The sequence below is a fragment of the Syngnathus typhle genome, linkage group LG14 (genome assembly GCF_033458585.1).
Source record: "Syngnathus typhle isolate RoL2023-S1 ecotype Sweden linkage group LG14, RoL_Styp_1.0, whole genome shotgun sequence".
Lineage (NCBI taxonomy): Eukaryota > Metazoa > Chordata > Actinopteri > Syngnathiformes > Syngnathidae > Syngnathus > Syngnathus typhle.
Window position 1 is genome coordinate 12,118,018 of NC_083751.1, and position 21,693 is coordinate 12,139,710.

Consider the following 21,693-nt stretch of genomic DNA (forward strand, 5'->3'; position numbering starts at 1 on the left):
GGCAACAGACCAAACATAAGTCATCGATCGAGACCGCTGCGTAACGGCTACTCGTACGATGCGAGGCAAAATTAAAGGAGCGCTCCGGACCTGCGCACACGAAGCAAACCGCGATCGGACAAACGGCACAACAGTGGACAGTAGTAACAATGAAATGTATATACGGTAATTTTCGGACTATAAATCGCTCCGGAGTATAAGTCGCACCAGCCATAAAATGCCCAAAAATGTGAGAAAAACATATATAAGTTGCTCCGGAGTATAAGTCGCATTTTGGGGGGCAATTTATTCGACAAAATCCAACACCAAGAACAGACATGAACGAGCAACAACAGGCTAAACGATACGGTATGCTAACGTGACAAACACAAACGAGGAGCTGAGAACGGGCTTGACGTAACATCCAGTTATTTAAAAAAAACTATAACATAAATAACACGTTTATAAAACCATCTGTGTCACTCCAATTCATTAAATCCATCGATCGTCCTTTGTCAACAATGCCGTGTGCCGCGCCGCATTTCAAATTATTCCACAGGCCCATACAACGATATATAAACTATATTTTAAATAACTATCACATAAACAACAATATTATCAAACCATTTGTGTCACTCCAAATCATTAAATCCATCGATCAAATTTCTCGTCTTTTATCGATCGTCCTTTGACAACAATGCCGTGTGCCGCGCCGCAGTTCAAATTATTCCACAGGCCCATACAACAATATATAAACTATATTTTAAATAACTATCACATAAACAACAATATTATCAAACCATTTGTGTCACTCCAAATCATTAAATCCACCGATCAAATTTGTCGTCCTTTATGTCATCCTGGTGACAGAGGACATGTCCAGAGGATATGGCGCTTTAAAGTGTTAATTACTTTATTTGATTTTTTTCTCTCTATTTTTTATGTTTTGAATATGTTCAAGATAAAGATATCAAAGCATGTGAAGTGATCAACTATACTAAAAATAACATGTGAAGTGGTCAACTATACTTGTAAGTGATGTGTTAATGATCAAGTTTGTGAAAAAAACATATATAAGTCGCTCCTGAGTATAAGTCGCCCCCCCACCCAAACTATGAAAAAAAACGCGACTTATAGTTTAAACATTACGGTACTCACTTTATGTCAAAGACCCACACGATCACAGCAACATACCGTTTTTTTCCGTGTATAGTGCGCCCCCATGTATAGTACGCACCCTAAAAATGGCATGCTGATGCTGGAAAAAAGCTTGTACCCATGTATAATACGCACCCAATTTTTATGAATTTTTAAAAAAAAAAATGTAATTTTTTTTTTTTTTCTTTTTTTAAGTCCCAAAGATCGTCACACACGCAGGGAGGCAATGGGCCCCATTTTTATAGTCTTTGGTATGGTCTTAACTAGGCTGGATGTCATTTTTTTTGTTGGCGTTGATTTCTCCGACTGCCCCTAAACGCACCACCGCGCTCCGTGCGCGCAGGGGAACGAGGCGGCTCTGTATGGGAGAGACGTTGAAGAGGAATAAAAACACCCTTGGAAACCAAAACTTGCCCCTCGTCGTGACTCGGAGCCGCAACAAATGTTTCGGATTTGTGTAGGGTACATTGTGACAGACGGCAAACTAGCAGGTGATCGAGCGAGCGTCTGATACAAGAGCATTGCGGTCGTATGGAGCGTGTTTGAAATGAACAGCAGAGACGAAAGGAACAAGGCAAAGTGTTGTGAAATAAAATATTACCTGTAATACGCATTTTGTTATTTGCTGATTGAAACTGCTAATTAAACTGTGAATTGAAACTAATAGGTGGAGAACTGAACTCTCGCTCTTTATATAGCTGACGTGTCTTGCGCAACCGTTCTGCGCATCTGTAATGGCGGCCTCCGTATGACGTCCGGTCCGCGATGGAGATTAAAAAACAAACAATATTTGACAATAACACACCATCGAGGATTGCACCATCGCATCAAACGATGTGTGGTCAATTATGAATTTTACTAAGTGTGTTGGGCAGGATGGCTGAATGCGATGCGCGATTGACAACAAACAAGAAGAAAGGTGAGTTTTATTTCGGGGGAGATTTGTCATGTCTCGTCCCCAGTTTTGCTGTGTCTAGGTTGCCATAGTTTCTGTTCGCGTCACCCCGCTCTTCCTGTGTCACCTCAATCGATGTAACGTGTTTTGTAGTTAAGTCCTGTCTGCCCCTCGCTCACCGTTGGATCATTGCATGTGTTACTGTCATTCTGTTCCTGTCTTTGGTAATGTCACCCTGTCTTTTTGTTCCACAACTTTGTCGGTCAGTCCTGTTGTTGGTTTTGTTGTACCATGACTTTCTTTAAAAAAAAAAAAATAATAAAATAAAAAAAAAAAAAATTAAAAATGTTTTTTGTACCCATGTATAATATGCACCCCAGATTTTAGGACAATAAATTAGTTAAATATTGCGCACTATACACGGAAAAAAACGGTACTCAGTCGATACCAGTAACCTTTGACTTACCGCTGTGCTAAAGTGAAAATGGGTATAATGTCTAGACCCCGAATATAAGACGACCCCCACTTTTTCAGTCTTATTTCAATGCAAAAACATCATCTTATATTCGGGCCAAAACGGTATTTGTAATGGGAAAAATAGTCGGAATTCAACCGATTCACTTCTCGAATGGATTGTGGCAAAAAAAAACGAGGTTTGACTGTATAATTTATTCAGGGTTGGTGGGCTGGATTAAACGGCCCAGTGGGCCGGATGAGGCCCGTGGGCCGAAGTTTGCCCATGTCTGGTCTAGACCAGTGGTCCCCAACCTTTTTTGCGCCACGGACCGGTTACATGTCAGAAATATTTTCGCGGACCGGCATTTATATAAATAAATAATACATTTATATAAATAAATAAATAAATAATACATTTATAATAAATATATAAATCCGATGAAATAAAATGATACGACTGACATAAAAACAAGTACAAATGACAAAAATAAAACTCACCATTACGTTGAATTAGTGCAGTGCTTCTCAAATAGTGGGGGGCGCGGTGCTATACCTGGGGGGGCGCGTGTGACCCTGGGGAACAGGCTTTTTTTTTTGGCAGTACTAGAATAAAGTGTAATTGCGCATCTTCACAGCAGGGGGCAGTGGCGCTCTCATTGTTACTTCTGTGACGTTTGCGACAGTGCAACATTTTACGACTTACAAGACAAGTTAGGATAGTCACGGTGGGGAGGGGGGGGGGGGCGCGAATAGTTTTCTTCTTGCTAGGGGGGGCGTAACAGAAAATAATTGAGAAGCACTGAATTAGTGGGAGCACTGAGTTTGTTTCTCAGAAACGAGCCGGTCCCAGCTAGACGTAATCGGAGACAATGACACCCGAAGTTATTAAGGTTTGTCTTTTATTGCAGGATGCTTGGTCTCCATGTGTTGAAGCAGTTTTAAACGCTTCATTGCCTGGTTAGTTAGCCTGTCGCCACATATTAGCTTTGCGGGCTCGACTGGCGAAACATGTCACGTGACCGGAACGAGTGTCTTGACCTGAATTAATTGATCGTCGATATTTTTTATTTTTTTTTCTGTGCGCCTTGGCGGCCCGGTACCAAGTGACCCACGGACCGGTACCGGTCCGCGGCCCGGTGGTTGGGGACTACTGGTCTAGACTATGTTTTGGTGTTTGATTAGGCATGGGTAGTACAGCCCTGTTACCATAATTATCTAAATCAGTCTGAGTTTTATGTTGTACAACACCATCGTTCATAATAAACTTCACTAGTCTGTGCTTTAGAACTTTTCCCGTACTTGGGTAGTAGACAAGGTGGGCTATACTTGTTGAACCCTGCAAACACTCCCTTTTCACACCTGGGGTCTAACCTCTTCTTTTCTTGCTTGTATGCTTAACACACGGTCCCAAATGTCCTCTTCTGGCTACTTTCCTGTTAGCATGTAGTAGAGTGTCTGTTTGAATCTGTTGTTATAACATCTGCTTCGTATTATTGCAGCAGCCATAACAGCATAGGCCTATACTCCTTAGGTAAGTTGCTCTCAATTGACATACATCTAGCCATCTCAAATAATGTTTGCCAATTTATTTCAGCAGTCCCATTTTGATGGGGTGAGTGAGGGGCAGAGGTTTCGTGCCGTATTTTGTTTCTGCACAGTAGCGCTTGGAACTCTTTCCCTCTGTATTCTGTGCCATTATCTGACCTAATGCATTTGATTGCTCCAAAAGGGCAGCATCGGCAAATAACTTTTCTGTAGCTTTAGTAGTATCATGCTTTGATCTCAGAAAATACACAAACACAACAGCAGAATAATCATCCGTAAAGGATAAAGTATATCTGAACTCGTCTTTTGCTTCGGGTTCAATTAGGCCAGAAAGATCAGTGTGCACCAAGCGCTACTTTTGCTCTCTCAGCTGAATGCCGTTCAGACTCTGAGCAAACTTACCATTCATAGAAACCTCGCAGTTTAGAATCGACCAATTTAGCGGCCCTTTGATTTTCATTCCCTTCACAACATGCTGCAGCTTACACACATCTTCATAATTACAATGGCCTAAAACTTTGTGCCAGGTTTGTACAGTAAAAGGAGCATGACATTGATCATTCACACCAGTGCTGTAGGTATCCAGATAGTACAGCCTGTTGTCCTCTTTAATGTCGACTCTGGTCCCGTCCTCATGAATGAGCTGTTTACATCTTTGTTGGAAAGTCACTGACACTCCGTTAGCCGTAGCAATCTTGACGGAGAATATGTCCTGTGGATAGGATGGTATGTCACGACTCGTCCCCGGTCATTCCATTGTGTGTACATTTTCAGTCTCTGTTTCCCGAGTTTCTGCCGATTGCAGTTCTGTTACCCCGAATGCCGCCGATTATGGTTCTGCTTCAGAGTTTCCGTCGATTGCAGTTCTGTTTCTGCCGATTGCGGTTCCGTTTCCGCTGAGTGCGGTTCTGTTCCTGAGTTTCCACTGATTGCGGTTTTGTTCCCGAGTTTCTGCCGAGCGCAGTTCTGTTTCTCCATTTGCCGCTGTGCGCGGGTAAGACTTTGCTGCTGCCGGTCCGGACTCTGCCACAGACCAGTGGGGTAGTTTGGACTGGTGTGCTCTGTTCAGCAATGCCTTCACACGTTGTCTTTAATTGTTCACCTCCGCGTCTCCCCTCTTAGACGCAATGTCGCTCGTCCTGGTCTCGTCTGCCTGCTCCAAGAAGTATTTTCCGACTTGAAGGTGTCATCAAACTTTTTAAATCTCTTAATATCTGCGATTATGTGAGACGTTGCCCCTAAATCTCATCAGGCCCCGTCTGGATCCGTGGAGCTGTCCATCCGTAATCTTAAAGTTAAAGTTAAGTTAAGTTCCCGAGCGCGGCACCGCTGCTGCTCACCGCTCCCCTCTCCCCCAGGGGATGGATCAAAATCATACAGGGATGGGTTAAATGCAGAGGACAAATTTCACCACACCCAGATGTGTGTGTGACAATCATTGGGACTTTAACTTTACTCGCTTGACATCATCTCTCACGCGTGTATGAGCCATTTGGTCTTTTTGCATTTAGGACATTTACATTTACTTCAAGGGCGGCTCGGTGGCGCACTGGTTAGCACAACCGCCTTAAAACTTAAGCTTAAAACAACAAGAGCCCGGGCCTTGATGGAATCCCGGCAGAAATTCTGAAGCATGGCGGATACCTCCTCACCCGCAGACTATACCAACTGATCACCACCGTCTGGTCATCTGAAGTCATCCCGTAATATTGGAAGGATGCCAACATCATAACAATCTTTAAGCGCAAAGGTGACAAAGCAGACTGTGGGAACAGCAGAGGCATTTCCCTCTTATCAGCGGCCGGGAAGGTGCTAGCACGGATCATGCTACTCCGCCTAGCATCCCATGTCAGTGAAAACATCCTGCCTGCGGCTTCAGGCGTGAGCGAGGCACTGCTGACATGATTTTTGTTGCTAGACAGGTACAGGAGTAATGCAGAGAACACCGCAAAGACCTGTACCTTGCTTTCATTGATCTGTCCAAGGCCTTTGACACAGTCAACCGGGAACTGTTGTGGGAAGTGCTGGGGAAGCTTGGGGTTCCACCCAAGTTCAGAAACCTCCTGCGTCAGTTCCACGACGAGATGCAAGCCTGTGTGAGCGTTGGTGGCCAACAATCCACATTCTTCAGTGTGGATGTGGGGGTCAAGCAAGGGTGTGTTCTAGCACCAACCATTTTCAACATTTTCCTCTCTACCATTACCCTCCTCTCTCATAAACTCTTTGACCCCTCCGATGGGGTACAGATACAGTACAGATTGGATGGCAACCTATTCAGTATTCGGCGCCTCCAAGCCTTTACAAAAACCACCACCCAACACATACTGGAGCTACAGTATGCAGATGACCGTGCTCTCCTCGCTCACTCACCACACTCCCTACAGTGTGCACTAAATGTGGTTGCCTCCTTGTACGGCGCCATTGGTCTTCAAACTAATATCAAGAAAACGCAGATAGTTGTGCAAGCGTCCACCCCCCCCAAACCTGTGCGCCCACCTTCACCCTCGATGGTCATCCCCTTGCCATCGTCCCACACTTCACCTACTTAGGCAGTATTCTGTCCCCCTCCTGCAACATCGACAAAGACATTCAGGTCCGCATCGGCCTGGCCTCCGCTCGATCGGACCCACACACTCAGCATTGCCTTGCCCGTTGCGCAGAAATAACTACATTGGGTAGGGCATGTGATCCGTATGCCTGCCCACCGCCTCCCTAGGCAGATCGTCTCTGACCAGCTTTTGGGTGGTCAGAGATCTGCGGGGGTCAGAAAAAGCGCTACAAGGATCACCTCAAAACCCTCCTGAAGAAGTGTGACATTACACCTACAGCACTCGAGTACCTGGCTGCTGTTCACCACACCTGGAGTTCCACCTGCCACCAGGGTATTACTCACTTTCAGGAGCAGGCCACAGAGAGGAGGATACAACGCCGAGCACAGAGGCATCAGCGTGCTGCAGGGCCAACGCCCTCCAGTACCATATACCCCTGTCCCTCATGTGGCAAGACCTGCGGATCACGCATCGGCCTGCACAGCCACATGGCTATGCACCACCGGATGGATGTATGGATGTATGGGTGGACATTTACTTCAACACATGCCTGATGACATCACCACAGTGCGCCCCTCCCCCAATTATGAGAAAGCACACCCTCTGTTTCCACCTCACCATTCAGAATTTGCCGTCACTAAACCACCACTAATTAGTAGGCTACATCATTTTTCTAGACCAGTAAGGCTGTGCACAAGTTTATGAATGTAGGCACGCCCGGCCGGGTCATACCAAAGACTGTAAAAATGGGACCCATTGCCTCCCTGCTTGGCACTCAGCATTAAGGGTTGGAATTGGGGGTTAGGAGGAGTGGAGCTCTTTACAAGCCCTAGGCTTCGTCTCCCTCCTTGCACAGTTATTGATATAATAATATGTGCTAAACAATAAACTAAACTAAACTACAATTAAACTGAAACACACATTTTGCACAAAATGTACAAAAATCCGGGACATCTCAGTGTCCCAGATTTTTTATTTTTTTTCTGGGACAGACCATAAAACTCCGGGACAATTAGGACAATCCGGGACAGGTGGCAACACTATACGCAAACAGTGTCAGCTCGCCACTATGCAACATTTAACATTGAGGAGGGGGAGCGGGGGTGACCACACGCAAACCTTTTAGGAGTATAGGAGAAATGAAAGCACGACTGTAATCTCAATAGCCTCATATTTGAAGCTAGAGGACCACGAGATGATGGAATTTGATCAGACAGCACCTTCAGACAGAATCTAATGACTGTGGTTTTACAATTTGACTTAAACTGCAAAAACTCTGTAGTCAACCAATTTCCAGCAGCATCAAAGTGTGCATTTGATTGAGGGAGAACTTTATTAGTTCTCAAAAAAAGATTGATTCAAGCAAGACGTGTACATGAAAACTGTAACAGATGTGATTCTAAATAAGTATTAATATGAATTTAAACTATGCTACTGTGGTGAATTCTCTTCGATGTTCTGCTGGTCTCCAAGATCAAACGGTGGATATGTGGCTGGCTCAGGGAAGGAAAACTTCAGTGACTTACGGCTGATTGGGGAAAGATTTTATTCAACCGATGTCAGAATTGAAGTGTCTCTCTCTAGCCAAAAAAAGAAGTCTTCTCTTGCCTTGGGTCATATACCCCGCGACCCCCCTTACTCGGGCGCACGCACACGAGGGCTGCTGGATGTTCTCTGACCCCCCAGCCTGCCTTGTTGATTCTAACCAAATGGCCCATTCCTGTATCCCGGTGCCAGGAAGTCTGCCTTCCTGGCCCAGGCCCCATAAAATCCCATGCACGCGTGACCTAGTCACCTCTAAGCTTAGAAATGAAATATACATTGCATGAGACCTAAATAAAAATACACTACACTACTAATAAATACTTCATATAAAATATGTATGATTGAAAAGGAAATAAATAATACAAATAGATAATAAATAACTAAACTACGTAATATGGCCACCTAGTTTTACAGTACACAATGAGCTTCCTTGTTCAATGAATTCAACCAAGTGGGTAAAACTTGGTTTGGAGGCCTTTTTTTGGGGGTAAAATGCTCCAAAATCAAACAACTACAACTGGGTCAAGAAAAAAATGGGTCACCATTTCATCAGCTTCTATGAATACAAACAAAGTGCATTTGACTGACTTCAGGGATAAGGAACATTTTCAAGATTGATTGATTTGCTAGGAGCAAGAAAGACAACAGCAGAAAGAAAAAAAAGTCCAGCGTGGCGCTCCTTCTCCTCCGGACCAGGCCCCGCCTCCTCTTGGCGCTCAGGAAACGAGCTGAAGGCACAATTACGTACAGTGTTCCAATTTCACATGCTGCCCGAATGCTAACAGAGAACAACAAGTGAAAGTCTTTTGGATAGCAAAAAACAAAAAGGCAGATCGATAGGGTCTCAACTTTGTAACCTGTGTCCAAGTATCTACATTTTGAAAGTCAAATGCTAACTGTTGGTATGCTAACACACAGCAAGGATACATCACCTTGTGATTGTGAAATTACAAAAGGCCATTGCTAAAAGACTTGGGGTGAGATATGATGAAAAGGGGCGAGGTGAGGGCTGTGGTGTGAAATGCGAGGAGGGGGCAGGAACTAGAGTGACATGCTAGCATGCTAACTGCTGTCTTACCTGCTTGTTAACCCAGGAAAGGCTAAAGGGGGTCGACGATATGATGAAAGAACAAAGAGGAGTCAGGGTTTGACTTTGACTGTACGCACCTCTTGGTCTTCACTCAGAGGAGACGTGTGGTTTTTTCTCACAGAACTTTCGCCGGAGGCTGACTTTTCACTTCGGGCGACACCAAGGCTTTGTTTTTCACCAGGGTGGACAAAACTGTGAACAGAGCACAGCAGGTCGTGGAGCCAATGTGGACTGATCTGGACTGCCCTAAACTGGTCTAGACACGCCTGTAATGGATTTGCCCAGTCGGGTCTGAAGTGTACAGAGCAAAGCAGCAGTCCACGCAGGTCTAGATGTGTGAGCATCGCTTAATTGAGAACCAGATGGCAACAACGCAGTCTGTGCAGGTCCCGACTGGCGCACGCACGGACAGGACCGTCTGATGTGGAGATGATGCGTGCCGGTTTGTTTCGGACAAAATGGACCTGGGCTGTAGCAACCCTAACCATACAAACATTTTCCAAATGATTGTCAAGAAAAGGCTGAGGGTGCTCCTGGCTGGCAAAAAACTGATTGCCTACCTAAACCGATCACCTTGACTACAGATCCTCAAGATGGAGGAGTTTCTCTAGAATCCTTCAAAAAAACAGGGAATATGAATCCAGTGTAATCTGTGAGTGAGAAGGCTAAATGAAGTCGCTGTCCTGAAAAGTTGTCCCGCAAAGATGGCAAGTGAGTTGCAGCGGAAACAACACATGGAAATTAGACAATATGATACAAGGCAACTTTATTCATCCGGCGCATTTGCCTCGACTGGTCTTTACAGATCGAGACCTGCGCACTCTCACTTTGACTGCTCTGTGCCGATCCAGACTTACCCCAAATGATGTAAAAGCGCACTGCCGGGACACCGTGGTCTTTACTGGCATCAAGTTTCATGGGCTTTTGTGAATTTTCCTTGGCTGATCTACGGAGCCAGAATTCATCTGTACTAGCTTGAAGTTGAAATGGTTTGGGCTGGTCTGGAATGACCCGGTCGGTCTAGACCTGAATGGACTGACAGGTTTACGCTTTAGGTGGGAGTGGACCCGCATGATACCTTCCCTGGTGAGGTTCTCTGCTGCGCTCATGGCCTTCCCACTGATGTCGCTGACCATGTTGTCCACGGCGGCTTCGTGACGGAGGAAAATGGGTCGGACTACACGGTCGTAGAGGACCTGGGATCCGTTCCAGGCCACGGGGGCCATGCACCACAACAGGAACAAACACTGCAGCCAAGGCATGAGACCAGGAGAAGGGTGTGGCAAGGCGTGGCGAAGGAGGCAGGGAGGTTGCTTACCTTAAAGGCGTAGTAGAAGGGGAACCAGTAGAGGAAAATGTCAGAGAAGAACTCGCCCAGACTGAAGACTCCGTAGACCACCCAGTAGGTCAGCCATTTTGTGTCGTCTTCTTTGCTCGGACTCTCGATGGCTTTGACTCTGAACACACAAATATCATGGACGGACTTCCCGCACTGGGAGAAGCTGTTTGGACTAGCACACAAAGCCTCAGCTGGACTCCAAGGATATGGAGTATGCACCTAGTCAAGTGTTCTAGTCTAGTCCAGATGGCGGACCGCCGAGGGACTCACGAGTAGTACGCCGGGTAGACGAAACCGATCAAGTTGCAGAGGAGGGCAGCGCCGTAACCGTAGACCAAATATAAGCCCGTCACTGAAACCACACCTGAGGGAAGGGCGCAGGACAGCGGGTCATTTCCACAAGGGCTATCAGGCAGGCGCCGATGGCGACTCGAAGCTGGCGGACGCAAAAGCTCAGCACGTCCTGTGTGCCCGGACAACTGTGTGTGCTGTGTATGAAGAACTCCACAGGAAATAAGTATTCTGTTGGACAGTGTTTCATGTTCCTACTAGGGGTGTAACGATACATCGATACACATCGATTAATCGATATAATGCTCTACGATTTATTGGCATCGATGCTAAACGTAAACATCGATTTATATCGCCGTGTTTGACCTCGGACATTAGACGCGACTTTATTTTGAAATCCAGTTCATTGTTGCTTGCTTCCTCTTTCCGGGAGCAGGGAGCAGTGCGCGTCGTTGTGTTGTGAGCAGAGCAGGCACGTGAAAGGGGAGTCGACAACTAGTACGCGGCTCCTGGGCTGGTGCTATGGCTAGTGTCCAAAATGACGAAGAAATTTGCTCCCCTTTAGGCTTCAAGTCATTCGTTTGGAAGCACTTTGGATTGCAAAGAAAAGATGGCTCAACGGACAAGACACGTGCAGTTTGTAAATCCTGCCATGCGGTGATCAAATATTCAGGGACCACAAATCTCGCCGCACATTATAAAGAAAGAACACGACATCAAAGTTCAGTGTTAAAATAAGCACTTTGTATACTGCAATACTCTTGTAATTTCCTAAATAAAGAGTTTGCAGTACCTTGTTGATTTTGCGTATGAATTGTTATAAATCAGGATATTGTTCTATATTTTTATTTAAAAAAATAAATAAATCAATCGTAGAGCACTATATCGCGATATATCGTGAATGAATCGCAGCAGGCTTTAAGATATCGGCAAATATCGTATCGTAGTTCTTTGTATCGATATTATATCGTATCGTGACAAAACCCGCGATTTACACCCCTAGTTCCTACACATGTTCTTTTTATTGGGCCTCAAATGTTCAACATTGATTCCACATTTGGATGTTGACATGCCCAAAAGTACACCTCATGGAAAGTGGTTATCAAATGAGCATGTGAGCAATTCTTTTCAGTGTGCATTAATTGCCCCCAAAGGCTACATGGGCTTCACCGACACAGGTCACGTATGCGTATTGATTTTGTTCTTCGCCACTGAGCCAAACTCTGCTTGTGACATTCGCTTAGCACACGCGCACCTAATTAGCTGGGTCATGGTAACTCCGCCACACTTAGCACACGCGCAATTTATGAGAGCGGCGCTGCCATGTGGCACGCCCGTGCCAGAGGACGCTCAGCCGGCAACTTCCCTCAGCCACACCCCTTCATTACGCAATGACTGTCACCTGCTCCCTCATGTATTTAAACCCTGTCCGCGTGTTTCCTCTCCGTCTGTGTCTCCTGTTTCTTCCCGTTTGTGTCCGCGCCTGTTGTGTCTTCACCGGGTCTTGTCTGTAGGTTCACGGTCAGAACCTCTTCCTGGTCTGCGCTTGGTACAAGGGGAATCCCGTTTCCCGCTCGCTGTCCGTGAGCCTCTTTCCGCCGGTTCCTTTGTTCACCTTCCCTTCAATAAATTCTGGTTCAAGCTCCATTTGGTCGCCCTGGCTCAACTCAATCCTGACACCATGGGGCTTCGTCTTTGGCAGATTAAGGTAATCCTCTTGGAACCTCAGCGCACACACAAACATGCACACTCACACAGACTCGCACATGCACTGGAGCATACCGGCCGCAAGGATCTTCTTCTTGACTCCCGTCTTCTCCTCGACCTTCCCCAGGAAGTCAGTGACGACATTCTTTTCGTTGAGGAACCTCTCGGCACGTTCTTTGGCTGCAGACAGGAAGCTGAGAAGGCCCATGTCTTCGGTGTCCTCTATGTCTTCGACGGGGGAGGAAAACGAGGCTGAGGAGGAAGAGAACCTGATTAAACACCTGCCACACGCCAAGGGGTGGGGCAGGGTTAAGTCTGATGCAATCAAAGCAGGTCACTTCATTGGGCCAAATGAAAGATGATGTCACATGTTGCCATAGTGAGCCAGAGGCTTTGCCACTCTTAGCCCTCTCAGCTGAAGTTGATTAAAACATGGTCTTGTTGACTTTGAAGAGCTAAAACCCTTGTACAGCCCCCCTCCCCCCCATAGATTCTTGCTAACACACATTGACCATTGCTAATTATGTGCATGTTTCAAATTCAATTTTCCTCGCTCTCTCGTCTTTCCTTTCCTTCTCCACTGTCGATCAAGTTTTTAGGCATGCAAAACCAAGGTTAGGAACGGCGTGTGTGTGTTCTTCTTCCTAGCAGCATTGAAACTGGTGTCACTTGTTGAGGTTTGCTTAAAAACATGTTGGCTCGACGTCAGGAAGCTGTCATTACACCTGAAAAGATAAGGCAGATTTGAAAAGACAATGACTTTCATGATAAATTGTCAAAGTCCCAAAACTCAAAGTGTCTTCCTCCCCGCCGGTGTGGGCGTCTCGTGAGCAGGAATGCAGCACAGGCTGCCACACGCTCGTTCGGAAGTTCCTCTCAGGAGGGGCACTTCAAGCTCAGCCACCGTCGCCGCCATGAGAGGCTACCGTGTCGTCAAGTACTTGCTGTTTATCCTCTGCTACGTCTTCTGGGTCAGTACAATGCCGCTTTTCTTCTGTTTGTCACACTGCACTCAAAAGGTCTTCCTTCCTCCCCGGGGCGCAGCCCAGTTACTCATCCAGCGTGTGTGCAATGTCTTTTTTCACATCTTCAGCACGTTTTGGAGACGAATTTTGTTCGCAACTGAACAGACGTCTCAGAGTCAGATCAAGTTGCTTTAATTCGCTCCTAATCACAAAAGAGCTGGTAAATATTAATGGCACGTAAAGCCCTCTGCGCAAGGCAATGCAACTGAGGCTACATTGGCCCGTTGGAACATTGGAGACACCTGCACTAGGGTAGGGGCTAGCCACCCTTTCCACCACTTACGATAGGCGGGATGAGCACCATGCGGGTCTACGGACTCAGAGCCAATTTGCATTTTCATCCACATTTGAAAGAGGACGCCTCGCTGGTCCTTTTTTAAGTCTCATGGCCGGTGAGAGTCTCATCTACCGAGCGTCCGTTTTGAAGAAATCCGATATTCCGTCGGTACTGTCGCTGTGAGCGCCAATATGAACTGGAGCTAACAAAGGTCATCCAGTAAGGTTGTGCTATTGTTCAGGTGTTGAGCACCGTTCTCATTGCGGTGGGAATCTACGCCAAGGTGGCCAAGGAGAAAGGTCAGAGCGCCTGCGCGCGTCGACGTCACTCGACCAGCACACAGCCATATGTGAGCGACTTGCATTTGCTGTTCTAACCTCAAACCAGTTCATAGTTAGTCTAACTTGCCGGCAAGGAAGGAGCGCAACCTTGCGGAAGTCAGCGCTAAATTTGACAGTGCGTTGGTGACGCCCAAAGGCCAGCTAAGCGACGGCCGTGTTGGTAACCAACGTGCATTGAGAATGAGTGGTCACGTCCTTATTGCATTTTTTTTGTCCACATCAAACCGTGTGCGCTCAAGACAAAGCGTTAAAAGACAGAATGATGTAGTATTTTGGATGCCATCCTTTAAGATGGGTCATCACGCCACGCCGACTCCTCACTCAGCATACTTGTGGGCAGGGCTGTGGACTCGGTTCGGACTCGGGGACACGGTCGGACTCGGTCATTTTTGCCGGACTCGGACTCAGTGCTGATTTTGACAGAGTCCACCGAGTCCGACAATAAAAAAAAAAGAGGCAAGACGCAGCCAGAGAGTGTCAGGTTACAGTCAGCGCGGTAGGAGTTGGAAGAAGCAGTAAAAACTCCACCAAACTCGTCGTAATGTCTTTAAATTCATCCGCGTTCTGCCATTGAAGCGGGGTGCATTCAAAAACCAGTCGTACAGACGGAAACGTTTTGTGATCAAATCTTTCATGACGAGAATGATTTGAGTGAATTGATTTGAATGAATAATTGAGACGAAATTTCAGTTCTGAAGGCTCCTTTTGTCCCAAGCAAAGTGACAGATGGTGGGGAGGGGGGATAAAAATTGTAAAATCAATTCACTCAAACCATTCTCGTTATGAAAGATTTGATCACAAAACGTGTGTGGCTTTTTCTTAAATGAACACGTTTGACATTGCTATCGTGTCAGCTTTTAATTATATTGCGCTGTCATGTTAAAGCAAATTAATAAATGCAACAATATTAATTTGCTTTGAAAATACCTGAGTAATAAAATAAAATGGATGGATGGATGAATGATGATCATAATTAAGTATAAAGTCTCCTTTGTAATACCGTTTTTTTCCGTGTATAGTGCGCCCCCATGTATAATACGCACCCTAAAAATGGCATGCTGATGCTGGAAAAAAGCCTGTACCCATGTATAATACGCACCCAATTTTTATGAATTTAAAAAAAGATTTTTTTTTTTTTTTAAGTCCCAATGATCGTCACACACGCAGGGAGGCAATGGGTCCCATTTTTATAGTCTTTGGTATGGTCTTAACTAGGCTGGATGTAATTTTTTTTGTTGGCGTTGATTTCTCCGACTGCCCGTAAACGCACCACCGCGCTCCGTACGCGCACGGGAAAGACGCGTGCGGACGTGAAAAAGGCGGCTCTGTATGGGAGAGACGTTGAAGAGGAATAAAAACACCCTTGGAAACCAAAACTTGCCCCTCGTCGTGACTCGGAGCCGCAACAAATGTTTCGGATTTGTGTAGGGTACATTGTGACAGACAGCAAACGAGCAGGCGATCGAGCAAGCGTCTGATACGAGAGCATTGCGGTCGCATGGAGCGTGTTTGAAGTGAACAGCAGAGAAGAAAGGAACAAGGCAAAGTGTTGTGAAATAAAATGCACAGAACGGCTGCGCAAGACACGTCAGCTATATAAAGAGCGCGAGTTGTTTTCTTCCTATTACCGTTTTTTTCCATGTATAGTGCGCCCCCATGTATAGTACGCACCCCTAACAATGGCATGCTGATGCTGGAAAAAAGCTTGTACCCATGTATAATACGCACCCAATTTTTATGAATTTTTTTTAATTTTTTTTTTAATTTTTTTTTTTTTTTTTTTTTTTTTAAGTCCCAAAGATCGTCACACACGCAGGGAGGCAATGGGTCCCATTTTTAAAGTCTTTGGTATGGTCTTAACTAGGCTGGATGTCATTTTTTTGTTGGCGTTGATTTCTCCGACTGCCCCTAAACGCACCACCGCGCTCCGTGCGCACACGGCGGCTCTGTATGGGAGAGACGTTGAAGAGGAATAAAAACACCCTTGGAAACCAAAACTTGCCCCTCGTCGTGACTCGGAGCCGCAACAAATGTTTCGGATTTGTGTAGGGTACATTGTGACAGACGGCAAACTAGCAGGTGATCGAGCGAGCGTCTGATACAAGAGCATTGCGGTCGTATGGAGCGTGTTTGAAATGAACAGCAGAGACGAAAGGAACAAGACAAAGTGTTGTGAAATAAAATATTACCTGTAATACGCATTTTGTTATTTGCTGATTGAAACTGCTAATTAAACTGTGAATTGAAACTAATAGGTGGAGAACTGAACTCTCGCTCTTTATATAGCTGACGTGTCTTGCGCAACCGTTCTGCGCATCTGTAATGGCGGCCTCCGTATGACGTCCGGTCCGCGATGGAGATTAAAAAACAAACAATATTTGACAATAACACACCATCGATTGCACCATCGCATCAAACGATGTGTTGTCAATTATGAATTTTACTAAGTGTGTTGGGCAGGATGGCTGAATGCGATGCGCGATTGACAACAAACAAGAAGAAAGGTGAGTTTTATTTCGGGGGAGATTTGTCATGTCTCGTCCCCAGTTTTGCTATGTGTCTAGGTTGCCATAGTTTCTGTTCGTGTCACCCCGCTCTTCCTGAGTCACCTCAATCGATGTAACGTGTTTTGTATTTAAGGCCTGTCTGCCCCTCGCTCACCGTTGGATCATTGCATGTGTTACTGTCATTCTGTTCCTGTCTTTGGTAATGTCACCCTGTCTTTTTGTTCCACGACTTTGTCGGTCAGTCCTGTTGTTGGTTTTGTTGTACCATGACTTTATTTAAAAAAAAAAAAAAAAAAAAATTAAAAATTTTTTTCTTTGTACCCATGTATAATACGCACCCCAGATTTTAGGACAATAAATTAGTAAAATATTGCGCACTATACACGGAAAAAAACGGTAGTTTCAATTCACAGTTTAATTAGCAGTTTCAATCAGCAAATAACAAAATGCGTATTACAGGTAATATTTTATTTCACAACACTGCCTTGTTCCTTTGGTCTCTGCTGTTCATCCTAAAACACAAAGGCACTCTTTAAGCAATGCGACAGTGAGCGCCCGGCACGCCTCTTTCCCGTGCGCGCACGGAGCGCGGTGGTGCGTTTACGGGCAGTCGGAGAAATCAACGCCAACAAAAAAAATTACATCCAGCCTAGTTAAGACCATACCAAAGACTATAAAAATGGGACCCATTGCCTCCCTGCGTGTGTGACGATCATTGGGACTTAAAAAAAAAAAAAAAAAAAAAATTAAAAAAAATTAAAAAAAAAAAAAATTACATTTTTTTTTGTACCCATGTATAATGCGCACCCCAGATTTTAGGACGATAAATTAGTTAAATTTTGCGCACTATACACGGAAAAAAACGGTATATACTCTTTGTGCCTGTACCCAAAAAGAGGAGTTTCTTTTGTGGTGAATTCTCTTCGATGGTCAGCTGGTCTTCCAAACAAAATGGTGAAAAAGTGGCTGGCTTGGGGAAGGAAAACTTCAGTCACACACGGCTGATTGGGGAAAGATTTTATTCAACCGATGTGAGAGAGAAGTGTCTCGCGCCCTAGCCAAGATGTCGAGTCCCTTTGTCTACTCTCGCCCAAACCTTATACCCTTGCGCTTTCCTCCACGCGGGAGCGCGCACATGGGGCTGTTGGCTGACCTATGACCACGCAGCCTGCCTCCTTACCTCTACATGGTGGTATCTTAGCAGTTGTTAATGGAAGACAGATGTGTCTGGCGCCAATGAGTCTACCTTCCTGGACCAAGCCCCAAACAATCCCACACGAACATGACCCGAACATGACCCGGTCACACTTAGGCTTACTAGTGAGATAAACATTGCATGATACCAGAATAAAAATACACCACACTTTGCATCGAGGTTTATGCAAAGAGCTCACGTAATTATATTGTTGCGTTTTGGTGAAGTGAATGAGTGTTCCGTCTGTACGACTGGTCTTTGAATGCACCCCGCTTCAATGGCAGAACGCGGATGGCATCAAATGAGAATAATCCTTTATAAAAATTAAAATTGACTGACGCAAACGTGAGTTCATGTTTTTATTGAAAACAACATAGTGCTGACGCCGTACGACATGGGTTTTTCGCTTTGCAAATAAGGGGTCGTCACTAATTATTTGTGTTTAGATAAATGTCTGAGCTATAATGGTGTAATTAATGATTAAAACTTGAAAGTATCTGTTTATTGTATTCGTTTACGTATATGTTTAATAAAGACAAAGCCATCACAAAACTGTATCAATTATTTAGATTTTGATCTAAATTAGCCTTGAATAAAGACTAAGCAGTCACATGAATTAACAGAAAAAATGGACAGCCAGACTCGGACGCATGGCCAAGAGGCCGGACTCGGACTCGGTGCAAAAATCCGAACGAGTCCACAGCCCTGCTTGTGGGCTCAAAAGGCCAGCCCACCCATGTCGTATCTTGCCGTTCAAATGAGTGTGATATTGCAGATGTGGTGGATACCCTGACGTTGGACCCCGCTCTGCTCCTGATGGTCATTGGCTCCCTTACCTTCTTCATCACCTTCCTGGGATGTCTGGGCGCACTGCGCAACGTCACCTGCCTGCTCAAGACGGTATGACATTACACCTCAGAGGACTTGGTGTGGTTGTGACATCCCCTCTTCCTGCGGGTGTTTGTAGTTTGTGTGCATCCTGGCGCTGTTGCTGCTCCTGCAGCTGACAACGGGAGTTGCGGCCTATCTCTTCACGGACACGGTAGGATGCCTTACCCACGCCTTGGGGGAATGATTGCGGATGAATGCTTTCCTTAGTGACGTGATAAGAACTTTGTTGTGGAGGTGATGGAGCGGACGGAGCGGCTGATGATGATGAGCATTGTTGGCTATCGGGAGGATCGTGACTTGGAGAATGCCATCGACTTTGTCCAAAAGAAGGTACGAGCACTCACGGCAGGGCACGGAGCATGGTTTCACACAGCGATCTGCGCATTCAGTTCCAGTGCTGCGGCGTGGAGGGCTACCGGGACTGGTCCAGGAATGTCTACTTTGATTGCTCCGACGCCAATCCCAGCGTGGAGGCCTGCAGCATTCCCTTCTCCTGTTGCATGGCCCCCGGCAACCAGGTCACTCACTCAATTGCTCACTCCCTCTTATGTCACTCCGTCCCAGAAAGTAGACCCATAGCGAGGACACGGCTGGCTGGAAGTGGAGTGAAACCGGAGGGTCGGTCAAGGGTGGGCGGGGGGAGTGAACATAAGAAAGCATGGGAAGCGGAGAGAGGCGGAGAAAGAGGGTGTGCAGACCGCGTGAGAGAGTGCTTGTGCACTTCTTGTTTGAGCTGAAGAGCGAGGGAGGGTCTCGTACAGAAATTCTTAGAGGAAGTCCCCACGGCTACTCCGCAAGCCCGGTCCTCGGGCCCGGTCCTTTGAAGTTCCTCAGGGCTGCTCCTCAAGCCCGATCTTCTGAAAGATCTATGTGTGTCCTCACCAGTTGGTGCTGAACACCATGTGCGGCTTTGGGACCCAGCGGCAGGAGTGGTCGCTGGCCCAGCAGGGCGTCTTCCTGGACGGATGTTTTGACAAGATTGCTCGGTGGCTCAAGCAAAACGCCAGGATGGTGGGCGGCCTCGCTGGAGGGCTGGTGCTTTTCCAGGTAAAAGGCCTTCATCATCATCGTCACTCACATTGCTGTCATTACATCCGGCTTGTTGCCTATTGGCTGGGGGTTTTGACTTAGCCATGCATACATCAAGGGTGGAGTGCCAAACAAAAACCATGTGCCGCAGTCACAATACAGCCATAAAAAGTACAAATCAACGATTCAACCTAATTTTTAACATATTGGCAGAATGCCTGAAAGAAAGTAGTTGGACTTTTTTTTTAAGTCAATACCTCATGACATTAGGGGGAAATGGGTGTCGTTGTTGCTCCTTTTGCTTTGTTGCAAGCATAAATGGCTCAGCGGCGTTGTTTGACAGCGAGCAAGATGTTCCATTTCCTTTTGTGTGACACAAATTCAAGGCAATGCTACTGTAGTATATTTTCATTAGTATATGTTCATTCTGCTCTTATTCTATGTATATTCTACTCTTAAGGCCTGGTTTGCATATCATGTCGGGCACTGGTCAAGTCGTATGAGATATCGGTGCCTGGTATGGTAAGTCAGCGCCTGGCTCCAGGCATGTAGACTTACTGGTGCCAGAAGGTATAAAGAAAACAGGTTGATGTAGTCAGGAAAGAATTCTAGGAAGACCGTATAGGGTCAGCAGGATGGACTACTGAGTTACCAGTAGCCTTCGGTATAAAGGAAGGAGACTGGAAGACTCAGCCTTTTTTCTGGGCGTGAGGCACTTTAGTTTGACATTGGTTGAATAAAATCTTTTCCCAATCAGCCGTGTGTCACTGAAGTTTTTCCTTCCCCGAGCTAGCCACCTTCCACAGCGTGTTCCCGAAGAACAGCTGACCACCGAAGACAATTCACTACAATACTTTGGTGTGTGTGTGTGTGCATTTTCAGACTTGCACGATGTCGCTGGCGTGGGCTCAGGTGTGCTGGATTAACAAAGTTGGCCGGCGCAAGGCAATGCCAGCGAGCAGGATTGCTTCATTGCAGAAAAAAGACCACATGTGGTTTCCCGCCTTCGCTGACTTTCACAAGCAATGACGGGAAAACCGTTGCTGTGCTGAGCTGCATCAGCTGCTGTTTGCACCAGCTGCTGTTTGCACCTGGTTACCAGATAGCAAACACATGCCCGGAAATAAGTAACTCAGCTTTGCTGCATCCCATAATACACTTGGCCAACAGCCACAGAACCGCTGAGGAAAAGTCCAAATAAAGAGAAAGCTGAAAATTCAGGCAAAGTAAAGTACAAAGTAGTGCTTTTGCTACCACCTTTGTCCCAGGGAACGGAGGAGAAGAGCTTCGTTTGGGCAACACTGGCGTTCTCGCGGCATCTCTGTGCCAAGAAAAGACGTTTAGGTCTTTTACTCGGACAAGAGGAGTGCTTTTGACCGAGGTGAGTGTGGCGACGTTCACCTTTGCCGCTTGATAGGCGGTGACCTCCTGCAGGTGACCTTTGCCGATCATGCCCACCACCCACTTGCCATGGCAAAATCTCCACTCGCTTTCCTTTCCTACTATGAATACCGTTTTTTTCCGTGTATAGTGTGCCCCCATGTATAATACGCACCCTAAAAATGGCATGCTGATGCTGGAAAAAAGCCTGTACCCATGTATAATACGCACCCAATTTTTATGAATTAAAAAAAAAAATTTTTTTTTTTTTTTTTTTTTTAAGTCCCAATGATCGTCACACACGCAGGGAGGCAATGGGTCCCATTTTTATAGTCTTTGGTATGGTCTTAACTAGGCTGGATGTAATTTTTTTTGTTGGCGTTGATTTCTCCGACTGCCCGTAAACGTACCACCGCGCTCCGTGCGCGCACGGGAAAGAGGCGTGCCGGGCGCTCACTGTCGCATTGCTTAAAGAGTGCCTACCCATTCGTGTG

General features: G+C 46.0%; 2 protein-coding genes across 5 annotated transcripts; one reads left to right on the forward strand and one right to left on the reverse strand.

The window, feature by feature from the left end:
• Positions 1–8,111: 8,111 nt before the first annotated feature.
• On the reverse strand, positions 8,112–12,763 carry reep6 (receptor accessory protein 6). 3 transcript variants are annotated; one of them, XR_009717887.1, is made up of 6 exons: positions 12,630–12,763; positions 10,827–10,920; positions 10,536–10,674; positions 9,778–10,464; positions 9,295–9,697; positions 8,112–8,855 (listed from the first exon to the last, which is right to left on the reverse strand). XR_009717887.1 is itself a non-coding variant. In XM_061297487.1 (6 exons), the coding sequence occupies exons 1-5, from the start codon at positions 12,760–12,762 to the stop codon at positions 9,333–9,335; spliced, it is 612 nt and encodes a 203-aa protein (XP_061153471.1). In that variant the 5' UTR covers position 12,763; the 3' UTR covers positions 8,112–8,855; positions 9,295–9,332. The 3 variants fall into 3 exon arrangements, 1 of the variants encoding a protein (XP_061153471.1); XM_061297487.1 differs by having other exon boundaries at positions 9,295–9,409; positions 10,296–10,464; XR_009717886.1 differs by having other exon boundaries at positions 9,295–10,464.
• Positions 12,764–13,390: 627 nt separating this feature from the next.
• zgc:113223 (uncharacterized protein LOC541424 homolog) lies at positions 13,391–21,039 on the forward strand. 2 transcript variants are annotated; one of them, XM_061297485.1, is made up of 8 exons: positions 13,391–13,525; positions 14,098–14,155; positions 18,675–18,799; positions 18,867–18,941; positions 19,010–19,120; positions 19,180–19,308; positions 19,676–19,837; positions 20,702–21,039. In XM_061297485.1, exons 1-8 carry the CDS (start codon positions 13,391–13,393, stop codon positions 20,846–20,848), a joined length of 942 nt encoding a protein of 313 aa, XP_061153469.1. In that variant the 3' UTR covers positions 20,849–21,039. The 2 variants fall into 2 exon arrangements, with proteins under 2 accessions (XP_061153469.1, XP_061153470.1); XM_061297486.1 differs by having other exon boundaries at positions 19,025–19,120.
• Positions 21,040–21,693: the final 654 nt, after the last annotated feature.

Bases quoted from the DNA above. Each gene is read 5' to 3' on its own strand.
- reep6 (XM_061297487.1), bottom strand. From the start codon at position 12,762: ATGGGCCTTCTCAGCTTCCTGTCTGCAGCCAAAGAACGTGCCGAGAGG. The intron at 10,675-10,826 runs GTGAGTCCCTCG...TTGTGTGTTCAG, and splicing joins GTCTACCCGGCGTACTACTC to AGTCAAAGCCATCGAGAGTC. The intron at 9,410-10,295 runs GTATCATGCGGG...CTCTGTTCACAG, and splicing joins AGAGAACCTCACCAGGGAAG to TTTTGTCCACCCTGGTGAAA.
- zgc:113223 (XM_061297485.1), top strand. From the start codon at position 13,391: ATGCAGCACAGGCTGCCACACGCTCGTTCGGAAGTTCCTCTCAGGAGG. The intron at 13,526-14,097 runs GTCAGTACAATG...GCTATTGTTCAG, and splicing joins TCCTCTGCTACGTCTTCTGG to GTGTTGAGCACCGTTCTCAT. The intron at 18,942-19,009 runs GTAGGATGCCTT...TGACGTGATAAG, and splicing joins CCTATCTCTTCACGGACACG to AACTTTGTTGTGGAGGTGAT.